The sequence below is a fragment of the Rhinatrema bivittatum genome, chromosome 3 (genome assembly GCF_901001135.1).
Source record: "Rhinatrema bivittatum chromosome 3, aRhiBiv1.1, whole genome shotgun sequence".
NCBI lineage: Eukaryota > Metazoa > Chordata > Amphibia > Gymnophiona > Rhinatrematidae > Rhinatrema > Rhinatrema bivittatum.
Genome location: NC_042617.1, coordinates 5,085,493 through 5,101,630, shown reverse-complemented (window position 1 = coordinate 5,101,630; position 16,138 = coordinate 5,085,493). Strand labels below are relative to the sequence as shown.

Genomic DNA, 16,138 nt, shown 5'->3' with positions numbered 1-16,138 from the left:
TGCAAGTAGCGTGGACTGCCGAAGCAAGTCTCGTTGGAGTTCCTTGCTAACTCGTTTGAGGTTAGTAAACAAAGACCTTTTAAATTGAAAACGGATGACGTCACTACGGGGGGATGCCCCCGAGGTTCGCGCCCTTGCTGGTACAATTCTGGAGCGCGCGCGCCCTTACGTCATCAGGAACATGGCGTATCCGTTGGGTCAGGCCAGCTCGGGGATACCGGGACCAAGAGGCGGGGAGAAGCCGTGGCTGCAACTGTCGTCTGAGCCGAAGGGAGTCGCCACAAAGGTAGAGAGGGTGGAGCAAGGGCGAGAATAGGCATGAACGCAACAGCCCTTGAGGAGCGAGTACAGGTTCCTATCTGCAATCTGAAATAGTAACTCACAAATGCCTGTATCTGCGATAACTTCCAGACAGTAGAGAATCTTCAGAGTGTTCAGGAACATAGGCCCTCGAGGAGCGAGTACCAGTTCCTATCTGCATTCTGAAATAAAGAAAAGAGAGCGAGGCCCCCAAGGAGTAGGTACCCCTGGTAAGTCCGAGGAGGCAGAGTAGCATGGACGAATCCTTACTAACTCAATTTGTTAGCAAATACTGAGACCTTTTATATTGGAAGCGGATGATGTCATCCTGGGGGACACCCCCGAGGTTCGCGCCCTTGCTGGTACATTAATGGGAGCGCGCGTACCCTACGTCATCAGGAACATGGCGGATCTGCAGCGTCGAGCCAGTCCGGGGACGCTGGAGGGAGATGACATGGAGATGCCGCGGCAGCTAACTGTCCATCAGACCCAGAGGGAGTCGCCACAGAGGTAGAGAGGGTGGAGTGAGGGCGTCAAGCAGCGACAGACGCAACAAAACCAGTACAAGATATTGAAGAAGGCATTTGACACTTAATCAGAACAATGTATGAGGCCTTTGAAACCACAACTAGGTCCTCTGCAACGGCCATTGCGGCACGCCGTATGGCATGGCTGAGAGCGAGTGCGATCCGAGAGGACGTACACGCCAAGCTCGCCAATTTACCACGCAAAGGGGACAATTTATTTGGCCCACGGTTTCAAGAGACAGTATCAAATCTCAAAGAACAGTCAGTTGCAGTGCAGTCGTTGACTGCCCCCCCCCCCCCCCCAGCGTACAATCCACCAAGATGCTATTTCTCTGGAGGCCGTAGAAAAATGTATTCGCGTAGGCCCTTCTGACCTTACTCCTCCTATCAACTTCCCCCTTACCAGCTGCAGCAACGAGTACAACACCAACCAACTCAAAGAGGAAGGGGACGCCCAAGACCTAATCATAACCAGAGCCAGCAACCTGCAACTCAGGCTAAACCCTCACAGTCTTTTTAAAAATTCCTTCGCCATCACCACAGCTCAATCCACCAGGACGTCTCACACCATGTTTCATGGAATGGGAAAACCTAACCTCCGATTGTTGGGTTCTGGACATTATACAAAATGGATATCAACTTTATTTTCTGGGGAAACCCCCACTCCCACATCTATCAGCAGGGGGTCCCGAACTCCATCAATCCCAGTTAGCGACAGAAATAGCATCGTTTCTCCACCAATGGGCCATACAAACTATTCCTATGTGGGCCTGCAACAAGGGGTTCTATTCCCCATATTTCCTAATTCCCAAGAAATCCGGTGACCTACATCCAATCCTAGTCCTCCGGGAATTGAACAAGTATGTAGTAAAGGAAAAATTCAAGATGGTATCCTTGAAATCAGTACTCCCACTCCTCCAACCCAACAACTGGATGTGTTCCATAGACTTGAAGGATGCTTACACGCACATCCCTATACACCTGTTCTCATGGCGTTACCTATCATTCCAATTCCAGGACAATCATTACCAATATATGGTTCTTCCCTTTGGCCTATCATCGGCCCCCAAGGTTTTCACAAAATGCATGGCAGTGGTGATGGCATTCCTCCAGCAGCAGGGAATGAGGATATTTCCATACCTCGACGAATGGCTCCTAGTGGCATCGACTCCCACGCTACTATTAACTCACCTACACCAATTGATCAAGATTCTGGACCAATTGGGCTTAGTCATCAACTTCCAGAAGTCGATCTTAACCCTAACACAAATCCTACAGTTCATAGGAGTGCGATTGGATACCACTCGCAACCGAGCCTTCCTGCCGGAGGACAGGCGACTGGAGATGATTCACCTGTTACGTTCCCTCAGAATGATGCAACGTCCTTCAGCTCATCAGATCCTTACGGACACATGGCAACGGCCATTTACAAGGTTCCTAATACCAGATTGCATATGAGATGACTTCAATGGGGTTTAAAACACCAATGGACTCCACACTCCCAACCACTACGGTTCAGAGTAACACAGCCGAAATGTCCAAGGTCATCACCTGGTGGCTCAACAAGACTACACTCATCAAGGGCGCCCCCTTCAACACGCCGCTGCACAACACGGTGCTTACAACAGATGCCTCGCGCAAGGGCTGGGGAGCGCACTTAGACCACCTACAGACACAGGGTCTATGGTCCCTGCAAGAACAAAATCTACAGATAAATCTCCTAGAATTCAGAGCTATACGCAATGCAATATAAGCTTTTCTGCCTCACCGTCTAAGTGTAATGATCTACACAGACAATCAAGTAGCAATGTTTTACATCAACAAACAAGGAGGGTCAGGTTCATGGTCCCTCTGCAGAGAGACCCTTCTCATCTACGAGCATGCACACCAGCACTCCATACAGCTACAAGCGACCTATCTTCCCAGAGTCATCAACACCCGGGCGGACAGACTCAGCAGAATATTCTATCGTCACGAATGGTCCCTCAGCCACCAGATAGCACAAAGCATTTTTGCTCAATGGGGAGTACCAACGATGGATCTCTTTGCCACGGAAGAGAACGCAAAAGTACCTTGATTCTGTTCATTCTGGCCAAGTCCTCAGCGGACGGTGCAAAATGTTACTCCTCCCTTGGACGGAAAGGCTGCTTTATGCATTTCTTCCGATACCTCTCATAACAAGGACAAATAAAATATGTATGCAAGATGCATCACAATTAATATTGATAGCTCCAGCTTGGCTAAGGCAACTGTGGTACACCTACCTACTAAAACTTTCCATAGCAGATCTGATTCCTTTACCGGATCAACCAGATCTCCTGCATCCGATGCACTCCTCCCTTCACTTGACAGCATGGAGGTTGAACGGCTCCTCCTAGCTGAACAGGGCATCTCCATGGAATCACAGCAGATAACTGAATCCAGGAAACCATCCACCAGACGAAATTATCAATTCAAGTGGAATCGGTATTCAGCATGGTGTTCGAACAAGGGTTTTTATCCCTTAGATTGTTCACCAGAGATTCTTCTAGATTACCTTCACACCTTATACAAAGCTGGCCTAGCGACTTCATCGGTTCGAGTTCATCTCAGTGCCATTTCAGCCTATCACAGGCCACATCGAGGCCAGCTTATTTCACTCCATCCTCTGGTATCTCGTTTCATCAAGGGTCTTGCAAAAGTTCGACTTCCCATATCCAAACCTCCAGTTCTATGGAACCTAAACATAATATTGGAACAACTTGTTGTCAGCATTCGAACCGTTGGACTCAGCCCACATTAAATACCTGTCATGGAAAGTGGTGTTCCTGGTAGCAGTGACCTCGGCACGTAGAGTTAGTGAGTTACAAGCCTTGGTACATTATAGTCCCTCTCTACAATTTTACCATCATAAAGCTGTCCTACAACCTCATCCATCGTTCCTGCCAAAGGTGGTTTCCCAATTCCACCTAAACCAATCCATAGAACTTCCAATGTTCTTTCCTAAACCGCATCACGACGACAGAGAACGTGCACTACACACATTAGACTGTAAACGTGCCTTAGCATATTATAAAGAGAGGACTCACTCACAAACAAGAGCTTTACAGTTATTTGTCTCTTTCAATCCTAATGCTCCGAGAAATCCGGTAGCTAAACGAACGATTTCCAGCTGGATGTAGTCAGTTTTGCTATGACAAACGGAACATATCTCTTGCATCGCAACCACGTGCTCATCAAGTAAGAGCAATGGCAACCTCCATAGCTCATCTGAGAAACATACATCCCATTGACATTTGCAAAGCGGCTACCTGGTCATCTCTTCATACCTTCACATCTCATTACAGGAAATAAGACTAATGAGGGATCTAAAACTTTTCAAAAAAAGCTTAAAAACATGGCTTTTCAAAAAGGCTTTTCAAAGTGAGAATGGGAAATAGGTGTTACCAAGAAACAAGAAAAGGACTTATACGCACAAGCAAAAGTCACCTGAGAACATGTGTGTTTTTATTTTTATTTTATCACACTTAAGTATTAAGTTAAAGAATTACAGTTTACAGCAGCTACGGTTAGCTCATAAAGAGAATTTTAAGACACTTTACATATAGCTTATAATACCGAATCATGTATCTGAACAACTATGGCACCCCCTGGTTAAAGTTAATCCATTTCGAAATTATTTTGTGCCTATTTGTAAACCGTTGTGATGGTATATCACTAAACGACGGTATAGAAAAGTTTTTAAATAAATAAATAAATTACTGCCTGGACCAGCAATCATCAGACGATGCCAGGATGGGTAAAATAATACTTCATTCTGGAACATCTTAATACCTAGTCGACTTTCCACCACAATCTGATCACGCAAAAAAAAATTTGCTTACCGTAAACAGTGTTTCCGTAGATAGCAGGATGAATTAGCCATGCTGACCCACCCACCTCCCTGGATAGTCGACCTAATGTACTTTGCATTCATCTACTGCTTAATCACAGACTGAGAAGAGATCTCTTTCCTGCGCGGGAACTCACGCGCAGCCGCACAGAGCAAAGCTCTGTATTTCTCTTTGGAAGCTCCGCCTCCTGGGCCCTGATTGACAGTTCCCATGACAGCATGGCTAATTCATCCTGCTATCTACAGAAACACTGTTTACGGTAAGCAAACTTGATTTTATTTATTTATTTGTATTTATTCATTGCCTAACTACTGAAGTTCTAGGCGATTTACAAATTACACATTCATGTGACATATTCACATTCTGTGGCTGGCTGCTGGGATGTATCCTTAACTGTATGGCTAAGATAACTAGGTAGCCTGCTTGGTCTTTTTCTGCTATCGTTTATTATATTACTATATCAGTATATGCTGTATTTTCAAAGTGGGGGTGAATGCTAAGGTTACTTGTGGCTTTGTTTGTAGAGGAACTGCGTCAGCATGGGTTACAGCAATGGCTGTCCTCCCTGCCACTTGAAGATGCCAGCTGCCCAGACCTGCAGCTTGCTATGGGTGCAGTCATCATTGAGGAGATGAGAGCAGCTATTGAGGCTGAGACCAGCTTTCAGTGTTCTGCTGGGATCGCACACAACAAGGTAGGAAATGTTTATGCTGGAGTACAGTCTGGTATATGTGCAATGCAATTTGTATTCAAATGTGACACTGACTTGTATGTTCCTACCATTCCCTGTTGGAGCAAGACTCTATTGTGCTGTGTACATGTTCCGTGAGGATGAGCAGTTTTGCTGCAATGTGGCACTGATGGCTTGTGTTGTGCATACTTTCTCAGTTTTTGAGAAATTTTGGTGGCACTGATGGCTTGTATGTATGTTCCTAGCTAGTAAGCACATATGGTGGAGTATGGCATTGATGGCTTGTGTTGTATGTATGTTTTCGGATGGAGAGCATGTTTCTTGGAGAATGGCAATAATGGCTAGCTTTCCATTTCCAGGTGCTGGCAAAATTGGCCTGTGGGTTAAACAAGCCAAACCGTCAGACAGTGCTACCTCAAGGATCGGTGCCAGAGCTCTTCAGCCAGCTGCCTATCAGTAAAATGTAAGACCCGTAGCCCAAGAACTGTGGATCCAGGATTCCTTGTCTGTTTCATAAGTCTGTGAAAATTCTCTAATCTAAGCCCTTTAAAGTAAACAGTCTAATCCTCGGCGTCTCGCACCGAAGGAGTGCGACAAAGGGGCCTGCCCCTTAGCATCGCCCTGTAGTGTTCCACTTAATTAGACAAATACCTTCCTTACCACCTCTGTGAATTTATTTTACCACCTCCCTTTCTATTTTTTCTTTTTTTTTCCCACTCAAGCCTTTCTACAAAGCTTTCTTCTACTCCTTAGAAATCCTTCACATACAACTTCCCCATTGTCCACAACAACATGTTTGATTACCCTATCCCTATTATCAAACACCATTATCAATCCTTTAATCATTCCATAAAGTCAGACTGATGGTCAAAAAAGCCCTCCTCTTAGGGCCACAGACTGTGAACTGGTACATAGGGAACTAACATCAGAAATAAAAGATGGACCAGATCTATGTACAACCTTGTAAATAATAGAAGCTTGCATTTAACACTTTGCTCTATAGGTAGCCATTGCAGTTAACGTAGCACCAGTTTGATATGATCTCGCAAAGCACAGAGGTTATTAACCTAGCAGCTGTTTTTAATAATACCTGTAATGTCCTTAAAAAAAATATTTACGCAAACCAATATAGAGAGAATTTCATTAATCTATTGCCAAAACAAAGGCTTGTACCACTGATCAAAAGTCTTTTTTAGGAAACACATATTTCACCAATCTAAGCATGCGGAGCTCATAAAAATAAAGGCAGCTCCCTGAGGTTTCAAAGACAAATGCTGATCAAAAATAAAATCTCAGTCCCTAATTGATTCAACAAAAGTAAGAAGAATACTATCTCCCATTACATTACAAAGGCAAAGTTACATTTTATTACTCCTGGATTTGTCAGCCGCCTTTAACACAGTCAACCATGCCGTTTTACTCGACAGACTTTCTGAAATAGGAATATCAGGCACTATTCTAAAATGGTTCAACTCATATTTATCCCAAAGAAGTTTCCAAGTAATATTCAACAACAACCTATCAAATAAAGTGAACCTAAATACAGGAGTCCCACAAGGATCTGCACTGTCACCAACAATTTTTAACATCTATCTCCTACTTATTTGTCAAATACTGGATAGTTTGGGGTTGACCCATTTCCTTTACGCTGACGACATCCAAATATATTAGTCCCAATTCAAAATACGCTAGAAACCTACAAGAAAATAACCTCTTATCTCTCAAAAATCAAGCAATGTCTCTCCAACTTAAAACTCATAATCAACATCGATAAAACCAAATTAATCATCCTCGACAAAAAAAATCTGCGACTCACCCAGACAATCACTCAAAACAGAAAACCCAGAAACAATAATCTCTCCTGTTGACCATACCAGAAACCTCGGAATTACAATTGACAAAGAATTATCCTACATAACCCATATAACAAAATCATAGAAGGTTATCACAAATTTCCTGGCGTGTAGCCAGATGGACTCAGAACGAATGGGATAGTATCCGCGTGCTAGCAGTTGGAGACGGATCTGACGTCAGCACGGGGGTATATATATCCCCACAGGAAGCGTAGCAACTCAGTAATTTCCGTCGCCAAAGCAGTTTGGAGTGCCTGCACGCTAGTTGAGCGTGCTTTCCAAGAATACTTTAATTTTTCTCTTTTCTTATAATTCTAGATTCTACTTTCTGCAAAGAAATATCGAGCCCCGCGCTCCTGCGGTGATACCTGAAGGTCACTCCCCCAGTTGAGCTGCCCGGGGTGATTCCCGTGATCCCCCCGGAGGTTAAAGTCCTCGGTCCGGCCGAAGCGCGGCAGGGACACAGCCCCCGGGCGAGGTTCGGGTGAGGCTTACGAGGCGCCTCGGTCCCGGCGTGGACGAGGCAGCGGGTGCATATCCTCAAACGCGGTGGTGAAGGTGTTTGCCCGCTCTCCCCGCAGCCGGAGACCGCCTGGGTTCCAGCCGAGAAGCGCCGAGGTTCAGGTGAGGCGTACATCTCTTGTTTCGGGTCTCCGAAGGACCAGAGGATCGGCGGCGTTGCACGCCAAGGAGGGCGCCATTTTGTGGGCCTCGTTCAGGTAGGGCGCCGGTAATAGGCGCAGGTTTATTCCTCCTTGTGCGTATATTGCCTTATTGTTGTGAGCAATTCCACTGAGCGTGTATTGCTAACCGCCGGTGACTGAAAGGTATTGCTACCCCGCCTGTTGCTGAAAGCCTATTGAATGCCATTTGAGCGTATCTTGCTAATCGCTTATTGCTGAAAGCCTATTGAATGCTATTGAGCGTATATTGCTAATCGCATGTTGCTGAAAGCCTATTGAATGCTATTGAGCATATATTGTTAATCGCATGTTGCTGAAAGCCTATTGAATGCTATTGAGCGTATATTGCTAACCGCTTACTGCTGCAAGCCTATTGAATGCCATTTGAGCGTATATTGCTAACCGCTTAGTGCTGAAAGCCTACTGAATGCTATTGAGCGTATATTGCTAACCGCATGTTGCTGACAGCCTATGGTCCGCTATTGAGCGCCTAATGCTAACCGCTTATTGTTGAAAGTTTATTGACCACCATTGAGCGTGTATTGCTAACCGTATATTGCTGAGAGCCTATTAAATGCCATTGAGCGTGTATTGCTAACTGCATATTGCTGAGTGCATATTGCATACGGTTGGGCGGTTGCTTCTTATTCTTCCTGAGCGCCTATTGTGTTGTATTGTGCGCCTATTGTATTAAGCGCCTATTGCTGCCGCATATTATTATTGTGCGCCTATTGTATTAAGCGCCTATTGCTGCCGCATATTATTATTGTGCGCCTATTGTATTAAGCGCATATTGCTGCCGCATACTATTATTATTGTGCGCTTGTTGTATTAAGCGCGCCTATTGTATTAAGCGCATATTGCTGCCGCATACTATTATTATTGTGCGCTTGTTGTATTAAGCGCCTATTGCTGCCGCATATTATTATTATTATTGCGCGCTTGTTGTATTAAGTATTCAGCGCGTATTTTTCGATGGATCAGAACGCAGCAGCGTCTTCAGCGGCGGCGTCGCCTGCCTCAGGCATTAAAGCCCTTGGCCTCTGCACTGCATGCCAGATTAGAGCCACGCGCAGTGAAGGGCCAGGCTCTCTATATGCCCAATGTGAGGAGGCCGTGGGACCCTCAGGCCAGGACCGGTCTCAGCCACGATTTGTTGACAGTTCCCCAGGGGCTACCCCGGAGTTAGGGGGCAGTCTCGACCAATCAGGAATCCCGGGGGAGCTTGTACCCCGGCGATTAGAGTCGGCTTCAATTTCCTGGGTGGATCTCTTTAAGGGGATTCATGCCTTTGTACAGATGCAAACGGCTTCCCGTCCAGGCCCTGCGGTTCCTGTTGTTCCTGTGGTTCCTGCAGTGGCGGCTGCTGCGGCTGCTGCTGTGGTGGCGGCTTCTGCGGATCCTGTTCCTGGACCCTCACGCCCTTATCGCAAGCAGGACTTCCCGCCACTGGACAGTCCGGATCACTCAGACCAGGAGGTCTCACAGGACGAGTCCGAACTCCCGGACGAGGGGGACCTTCCCCCAGGGACTGAGCCATATAGAACCATGAGGCAGTTCTTCCCTAAAGAGGATCTCTCCGACCTGGTGTCTCAGTGTCTGACGGAATTGGATATTACAGGGCCCAGCGCTTCGGTACCCTCTGCGCAGAACCCCCTGCTGGAAGGTCTTCGTCCTACAGCCCGCCATTTTCCATTCTTACAAGCGGCACAACAATTGATAGATTTAGAATGGGCGGCACCAGCGGCTTCCTTCAAAGGGGGTCGGGCTCTGAAGAGCATGTACCCATTGGCACCGGCTATCCAGGATCTGCTGGCGTGCCCTCAGGTGGACGCCTTGATTAGCGCTGTGGTCAAGCGCACTACCATTCCAGTTGAAGGGGGGACGGCCCTCAGGGAGCCTCATGACCGGCGCCTGGACGCCATTCTGAAACAGACCTTTGAGGTGGCAGCTCTATCTTTGCGGATCGCGACCTGCTGCACAGTGGTGACGCGTGCCTGTTTGTCACAGGTTAGAAACAACGCTCCAGCGGCAGACATGGAATCTGCTCTTTCGTTCCTCACGGACGCTGCATCTGACCTGGTCCGGACTACAGCTAAGGGGATCTCATCCTCCATAGCTGCCAGGAGGCAGCTCTGGATCCGGAGATGGTCAGCTGATGCGCCTTCCAAGACACGCCTCACCAGATTGCCCTTTCAGGGCTCCTTCCTATTTGGCAGCGACCTTGATAAACTGGCCAGTACATGGGGTGCCTCTCCAGTGCCCAGGCTGCCGGAAGATCGTTTCAGAAAGGGGCCAGCGCGCCTTTCCAAGGCCCTCCAAGGGCAGGAGTTCCCAGCGCTTTGTTCCTTACAGGGGTCGCTACCAGGCACCATGTCCTCAGGCCAGGAATCAGTCCTTTCGGACCAAGCAGCGCAAGAGGGGGGCTGGTCCGGGCTCGGGTCCCGGCCGCGCCTCACAATGAGAATTCGCCGATTCATCTGGGGGACGGAGCCATAGGGGGCAGGTTGACCCTCTTCTACCCCAGATGGGTCGAGATCACGTCGGACCAGTGGGTCCTCGCCGTTATCCGGGAGGGATATTATCTGGACTTTCATTATCTCCCTCCGGACAAGTTTGTGGAATCTTCATGTCCCATACACAAGAAGGCTGCATTGGAAGCTACCCTGGCGAGGCTCCTGTCCTTGAAAGCCATCATCCCAGTACCTGCCTGGGAAGTGAATTCTGGACACCATTCCATTTATTTCATGGTACCCAAGAAAGGGGGCTCTTTTCGGCCTGTGCTGGACCTCAAGTCAGTCAATCGATACTTACGAGTACCGAGGTTTCGCATGGAGACTCTGCGCTCCGTCAAGGCCGTAGTACAGCCAGGAGAGTTCCTCACGGCATTAAGACCTGTCAGAGGCATACCTGCATATCCCGATCCATCCGGATCATCAGCGCTACCTCCGCTTCAAGGTTCTAGGCCGCCACTTCCAGTTTCGGGCTCTGCCCTTCGGGTTGGCCACGTCACCACGGACATTCACCAAGGTGGTAGTAGGGGTAGCAGCGGCACTCAGGCGGGAAGGGATTTTGGTCCATCCCTACCTAGACGACTGGCTGATCAGGGCGAAATCTCGAGAGGAGAGCCTTCGGACAACCGACAGAGTAATCGCCCTTCTGGAAAGCTTGGGCTGGGTAATCAACCTCAGCAAGAGCTGCCTACAGCCTTCCCAATCACTGGAATACCTGGGAGTACAGTTCGACACCCGGGCAAACACAGTCTAACTACCAAGAGCAAGTTGAAGCTTCAGCAGCGTATCCAGTATTTGATGGGAGCCAGCCGGCCCATAGCCTGGGATTATCTGCAGGTTCTTGGTCTCATGGCATCCACCCTGGAAGTGGTGCCTTGGGCGAGGGCCCATATGAGACCTCTACAACACTCCCTGCTCTCTCGCTGGAGCCCCCGTCTCCGGAACTCTTCCACGTGCCTTCATCTGCCAGCCAGAGTGCGGACCCAGTTGCGGTGGTGGTTGCAGTCCAACCACATGAGCAGGGGGTCGAAGATGTCCTCACCCACGTGGACCTTGCTCACCACAGATGCCAGCCTGAGCGGCTGGGGAGCACACTGCGAAGAACTCACCGCACAAGGGCGGTGGAACGGAGAAGAGTCAGCGTGGAACATCAACCGTCTAGAGGCCCAGGCAGTCCGATTGGCATGCCTTCGATTTGCTCACACACTGAAGAACAGAGCAGTCAGAGTGATGTCCGACAACGCCACCACGGTGGCATACATCAACCGTCAGGGCGGAACCAGAAGCCGACAAGTATCTCTGGAGATCGCCCCGCTGATGGCTTGATCAGAGGCGAATCTGCAGGACATCTCCGCCGTCCACATTGCCGGGAAGGACAATACCACAGCAGACTTCCTCAGCAGAGAAAGCCGAAATCTGGGAGAGTGGCAGCTGTCACCCGCAGCCTTCCGGATGATTGTGGATCACTGGGGGATTCCGGACATGGATTTACTGGCGGACAAGTCCAATGCTCAAGTACCCAGATACTTCAGCCGCAAGCGCGACCCATTCTCACACGGAATCGATGCCCTGGTCCAGCCGTGGCCTCCAGGGACTCTGCTATACGCCTTTCCTCCGTGGCCGCTGCTGGGCGCCATCATCCACAAGATTCAGAAACACCGGGGCCTAGTTCTTCTAGTGGCACCAGACTGGCCAAGAAGACCCTGATACGCAGACATGAGAAGACTACTGGCAGGGGAGCCTCTTCCCCTGCCTCCTCTCCGGGACCTTCTACATCAAGGTCCCATCCTCCACGAGGACCCAGCTCAATTCTCTCTTACGGTCTGGCCATTGAGAGGGCTAGGCTGAAGAAAAGAGGTTACTCTGAGCCCGTGATTGATACACTCCTCCGAGCTCGCAAGTTTTCCACATCCCTCACCTACGTTCGCATCTGGAGAGTATTCGAAGCATGGTGCAACACTCACGGCACCAATTCACATGCGACCACAATCCCTATTGTGTTGGATTTCCTGCAGGATGGACTTCAGAAGGGTCTCTCCCTCAGCTCCATCAAGGTTCAGGTGGCTGCGCTGTCTTGCTATGGTCCCAGGAGGGATGGCAAGACCATTGCCAAGCACCCAGATGTTTCTCGCTTCCTGCAAGGAGTCAAGCATATTCGTCCGCCACTGAAGTGGCCTATGCCTTTATGGAACCTCAACCTTGTTTTGGATTTCCTCGCGGGATCCACCTTCAGACCCCTTCGGGGCCTGTCTCTCCGTTCTCTAACCTTGAAGATGGTGTTCTTGTTGGCGGTATGTTCAGCTCGCCGCATCTCAGAGCTACAAGCACTGTCCTGCCGTGATCCCTTTCTCAGAATCACTCCTGAGGCTATCCATCTTCGGACGGTTCCCTCCTTTCTACCTAAAGTGGTTTCACAGTTTCATCTTAGCCAAACCATATCCTTGCCTACCACGGCGGGTCTGAAGAAATCTGAAGAAGGGCGTTTATTACGCCATCTCGACGTTGGCAGATTGCTGCCCAGATATCTGGAAGTGACACAAGACCTACGAAAGACGGACCATCTGTTCGTCCTGCACAGCGGGAAAAAGCAAGGTGAAGCGGCCTCGCGGCCCACCATCGCCCACTGGATTAAAGAAGTTATCAGAGCAGCTTACGTAGAGGCCGGGAAGTCTCCGCCTCTCCAGGTCAAGGCTCATTCTACCAGAGCGCAAGCGGCATCCTGGGCGGAATCCAGGATGCTGTCGCCTGCGGAAATCTGTAAAGCGGCGACATGGTCCTCCCTCCATACCTTTTCCAGGTTCTACCGTCTGGATGTCCAGGCCAGGGAGGACTCAGCATTTGCAAGGGCGGTATTACATGGTCCTTAGGCAGCCTCCCGCCCAGGCTGGGAGTAAAGCTTTTGTACATCCCATTCGTTCTGAGTCCATCTGGCTACACGCCAGGAAATGTTGAGATTACTACCTGATAATCTCCTTTTCCTTAGTGTAGACAGATGGACTCAGCATCCCGCCCAGCTGCCTGGGTACATGGGTTTCACCGATGCAAGGTAAGCCATGTCATCTATTTCTATGAGAGCGTACACTCTACCAGGTGTCAACACCTTCCGGTTGGGAATGCTGGCGGTCTCCAGCTACTATCAATCGGTCAGGGGAATCCTGTTTTCACTTTTCACTGAGCGTCAGTACACATTTCCATAACAGCTTTTGCAAGGAAGATTACTGAGTTGCTACGCTTCCTGTGGGGATATATATACCCCCGTGCTGACGTCAGATCCGTCTCAAACTGCTAGCACGCAGATACTATCCCATTCGTTCTGAGTCCATCTGTCTACACTAAGGAAAAGGAAATTATCAGGTAGTAATCTCAACATTATTGACACTCAGACGTCTCAAACCCTTCCTCACTCAAAATGACTTTGGAACAGTTGTGCAACTACTACTATTTGCAAACCTGGACTACTGCAACGCCCTACTCCTCGGCCTCCCTTTTACCACCATAAGTCCACTACAAATACTCCAGAATGCAGCCGCCAGGATTCTTTCAGGAAGCAAGAACACATTACACCTTCTCTCATACCCTTGCACTGGCTCCCTATTAAATACAGAATAGAATACAAAGTTTTATCAATCCTCCACAAATTAATCACAGGACAACAAAACCATTGGCTAACAGAACACATTGAACTGCATGCTCCTAAAAGGAACCTTCACTCAATGAATAAAGGCCTCCTCAAAATTCCTCATGCAAAAATCACGCACCTAGTATCAAACCGAGAGAGAGCTATATCAATCGCCAGCCCATCTCTATGGGACTCCTTATTTATTTATTTATTTTTAATTTTTAATATACCGATGCTCCTGTATACAATACATATCGCACCGGTTTACATGGAACTGAACTGTCGCCACAGTGGCGGGAAATACATTGAAACAAGTTGAGAAATTATTTCAGGAAATAATTATTTCAGGAAATACCCCTAAATCTAAGAACTCAATTTGACACCAAAACTTTCAAAAAAGACTTAAAAACATGGCTTTTTACCAGAGCTTTTTCAGATGATCTTAACTACCAACATCAACAAACTCCCAACCAGACAACTCCAAGGAAAACAGAGACACCACCCTATCAACTTAGGATGGACCAACAAAACCACGAACTCTACAACCGACATCAAAGAACTTTTTTTCCCCTTATAATCTAACTCTTCCATTACCTCCCCTATGCTACCCAACTTTCGGGCCAATACAGTACAGTGCGCTCCAACGGAGCGCACTGTTAACCCGCCATTGGTCGCGCGTTTTCGATGCGCTAGCGTTACCCCTTATTCAGTAAGGGGCCGAAAACGCGCGTTCAATCCCCCGAACCTAATAGCACCCGCAACATGCAAATGCATGTTGATGGCCCTATTAGGTATTCCCGGGCGATTCAGAAAACAAAATGTTCAGCCAAGCCGCACATTTTGCTTTCAGAAATTAGCGCCTACCCAAAGATGGGCACCGGGAAAGTGCACAGAAAAGCAGTAAAAACTGCTTTTCTGTGCACCCTCCGACTTAATATCATGGCGATATTAAGTCGAGGTCCCGAAGGGTAAAAGAAAGAAAAAAAAATTAAGTTGGCCCACGGCTGTTGGGTCAAAAACCGGACGCTCAGTTTTGCCGGTGTCCGGTTTCCGAGCCCGTGGCTGTCAGCGGGCTCGAGAACAGACGCCAGCAAAATTGAGCATCAGCTGTCAAACTCGCTGACAGCCGCCGCTCTGGTCCAAAAGGAGGCGCTAGGGATGCGCTAGTGTCCCTAGCACCTCCTTTTGCCTGTTTTTCCGCCGGGCCTCATTTAAATACAGAATTGCGCGCACAGGAGAGTGGCCTGTGCTCTCCCGCGTTTTTACTGTATTTATTTATTTATTTATTTATAACTTTTATATACCGGCATTCGTAAAAAAAAACATCATGTCGGTTTACTGTATCGGCCCGTCTATCTTTAAATTATATTTGTTAAATCTCTAATGTCACTCTCCTAATATAAACCATTATGATGGCAAAACCGAATATACGGTATACAAAACAAGTTAAAATAAAATAAATAAAATAAATTTGTCAGCTTGTCTGGTCTGTCACTGTTACCTACCCACAAGTCAATGGATTTTGTCACATTTAAAAATAAATTTTGGCAAAGCCACCCTTTTACTGTAATTAAAGCAATTGTTTGTTGTCAACCTAGGGCCGGTGCAAGGGGATTAGGCGCCCTAGGCGAGCCTTCTCCCTTGCACACCCCCCCCCCCCCCCCCCCCCCCCCCCCCGGTCTTGGCCCCGACTCCTACATCGTTTTCGATCACGCCCACCGACTGTGTGGCTTTCTGGGTCGCGAGCAGGTTGGGCACTGCTCGCGGCCCGCCAAATCTCCACTCCTCTTTGCCACCGCTTGCGGCCCCATATGGTTTGCACCCAGTGGTGTACCAAGGGCCTCAGGTGGGTACGCGCCCTTGAAGTGCACAAAGGAGTGCAACAGAGGAGCTTGCCCCTTTGTGCGCCCCCTTCGTGTGCACCTGAAGTGCTAGCCTGCTGTTCATCTACCATAATAACCTTTCCTATTAACGAAAACCATTCTAACAATGGAGATCATAAACTTTATCAAACCTATACTTGGACAGGGCGTCTACGGTGAACTAAGAAGGCAAATTCAAAAACAGAATAAAAATGTAA

General features: G+C 48.3%; 1 protein-coding gene across 2 annotated transcripts in view; it reads left to right on the top strand.

The window, feature by feature from the left end:
- Positions 1-16,138, top strand: part of POLH (DNA polymerase eta) — a 218,479-nt gene that overhangs the window by 95,424 nt on the left and 106,917 nt on the right. For both annotated transcript variants that reach the window (XM_029592831.1, XM_029592833.1), the window contains exons 5-6: positions 5,224-5,393; positions 5,750-5,853. In XM_029592831.1, coding sequence (XP_029448691.1) covers positions 5,224-5,393; positions 5,750-5,853 — 274 coding nt within the window. The remainder of the gene's footprint in view (positions 1-5,223; positions 5,394-5,749; positions 5,854-16,138) is intronic.